We start from the raw sequence: 1,999 nt of genomic DNA, 5'->3' as shown, positions 1-1,999 counted from the left end.
CCTGTGCTGGGACGATCCAGTGGGGTTTGGGGTTTTTCTATGGGTGTGTCGCTGCGGAGGGGCAGGCGTCCCCCAGAGACCAGCCCAGTGTCCCCTTGGGGTGCCCTCCCCAGTGCTGCCTGGTGCCAGCAAGAGGAAAGTGGAGGACACGGGCTGCCTCAGCGTGGCACCCCCATGCCTCTCCAGCTCCTCAAAAGCCCCTGGGGGCCTCTCCCCGCTCTAGGAAGGGGCTCTGGATCTGCTCAAGTCCCTCACCAGCTACACCATGACCATCCAGCTGCTCCAGGTGAGGGGGATATGGGCAGGGGGCAGCAGTTGCTGGTGGGGGGACACCCCGTGGGGTGGCTCGTTCTGTCCCCCCCACGTCAACTAGCACATCCCTAAGGACACATCCCTGCCGTGCGTCCCCAGACCACGCGCATCGGGGTGGCCGTCAACTCTGTGCGGAAACACTGCTCGGACGAAGAGGTGGTGGCCTCGGCCAAAATCCTCATCAAGAACTGGAAGCGGCTGCTGGGTGAGTGATGGTGAGGAGAAGCAGGAGCCCACCCCTCCAAGCCCCAACCCTTCCTGGGGCCATCCTGCTTCCCCCCAAACCCCTGGTGCTCTCTGGGGTGGGATCGGTCCCGCACTGGGACGTGCTGCGTTGCCACCACCGTAACCCAGTTCTGCCAGGTGATGCCTGGAATCACCAAGGACTCATTTTCACCCTTGGGTGGAGTGGCGTAAATCAGTGTGTGCCCTCTCCGAGGGCTGAGCATACCCCCAGCCATCTCCCCACCCCAGGATGCAGCATCCAGGTGCCCTGCACTGTTTTGGCCCAAGCCTGTGACACCTGAATCCTTCCTCCAGAGTCCTCCACTCCCAAGAAGGAGAAGGATGCGGATGGGAAGAAGGAGAAGGACATGGATGGGGAGAAGAAGAACGAGAAGGGGCTGGATCTTCCCAGCTGCCCCCCTGAAGGGGTGAAGCACCCCAAGAGCCTGACTGAGAAGCACAAGGAGAGACACAAGGAGAGGTGGGGGCACCAGCTGTGTGGCCAAGACATCAGTGGGGCCGGATAGAGCCCACCTTCTGCTCGCTCCTGACGAGTTCTTTGGTTCATCCCTCTCTGCCAGAGCCGAAGGGCAGCCCCGGGGCAGCTTTTAGAGGGGAAGGAGAACCAGTGTTTTATCTTATCACTTCTTTAATGTTATTCATCCCCCGGGCAAGGGCTGTTGGGAGGGTGCTCGACTGACCCTGCCCTGCTCTCTCTGTCCCCAGGAAGCCCAGCAAGTCCGGCTCTTGTGCCACCACCCCCCAGGGCCACCCTGCCGACTCCATCCCAGAGAGGTACCAGCCACAGGACACCCTGACCTTGCACCAGGGGCGGCTTTGCTGGCAGCCTGGGTGTTGGTGGGGCTTGGGGGTGATTTGGCTGGGGCTGGGGTGTGCGGTTGGGCAGGCGAGATCCAGCTCACCACACCACTGGGGAATGCTGGAGACAGGCTCACTGTGACCATCCCTCCCTTCCTTCGGGCTTCTGCGGTGAAGAGACTCCAACAATGGCCGGAGCCCCACTGCGTCCTCAAAGAAATCACCTCCGGAGGGCAAGAAAGAGAGGTGGGTGTCTGGGCTGTGTGGGGATGGGAGAGGTCAGACTCTAGACCCTCACTGGGCTGTGGTTGGGCATCTGGACCTACTGCCTGGTCCCTATCGCTGCCCTCTGACGTAAGGCTCATCCTGCCAGGAGGGACTCTGCTGACTCGAGGTCCTCCACCACCTCGGCTGTCTCCCTCCCTTCCTCCCCACAGAAGAGACCGTCAGGGGAGAGGTAAGGAGGGGGTGTCCCCGGGCAGCCTGGGGATGCTTTGGGGATCCCCTTTGGGGACACTCTGACCATGGGACCCACGTCTGGGATAGATGGAGACAGCTGGGAGCCCTGATCCCGCCACAGGCACCAGGGCTTTGAGGAGCAAATCCTGCCCTGGGGAGACTCCTGTTGGCTTCCAAGCACAGG

General features: G+C 62.0%; 1 protein-coding gene across 1 annotated transcript in view; it reads left to right on the top strand.

Moving 5' to 3' along the window:
* Window positions 1–223: 223 nt before the first annotated feature.
* The window catches only part of TCEA3 (transcription elongation factor A (SII), 3), a gene marked incomplete at both ends in the record, with an annotated part of 5,279 nt that continues 3,503 nt past the window's right edge, over window positions 224–1,999 (top strand). The window contains 5 exons of the mRNA XM_010142446.1: window positions 224–286; window positions 412–517; window positions 853–1,018; window positions 1,534–1,602; window positions 1,730–1,813. Coding sequence (XP_010140748.1) covers window positions 224–286; window positions 412–517; window positions 853–1,018; window positions 1,534–1,602; window positions 1,730–1,813 — 488 coding nt within the window. The remainder of the gene's footprint in view (window positions 287–411; window positions 518–852; window positions 1,019–1,533; window positions 1,603–1,729; window positions 1,814–1,999) is intronic.

Source organism: Buceros rhinoceros, unplaced genomic scaffold (assembly GCF_000710305.1).
Source record: "Buceros rhinoceros silvestris isolate BGI_N320 unplaced genomic scaffold, ASM71030v1 scaffold21338, whole genome shotgun sequence".
In the NCBI taxonomy this organism is placed as follows: Eukaryota; Metazoa; Chordata; class Aves; order Bucerotiformes; family Bucerotidae; genus Buceros; species Buceros rhinoceros.
The sequence above is the reverse complement of the archived record's forward strand: the minus strand, read 5'-3'. Positions and strand labels throughout refer to the sequence as shown.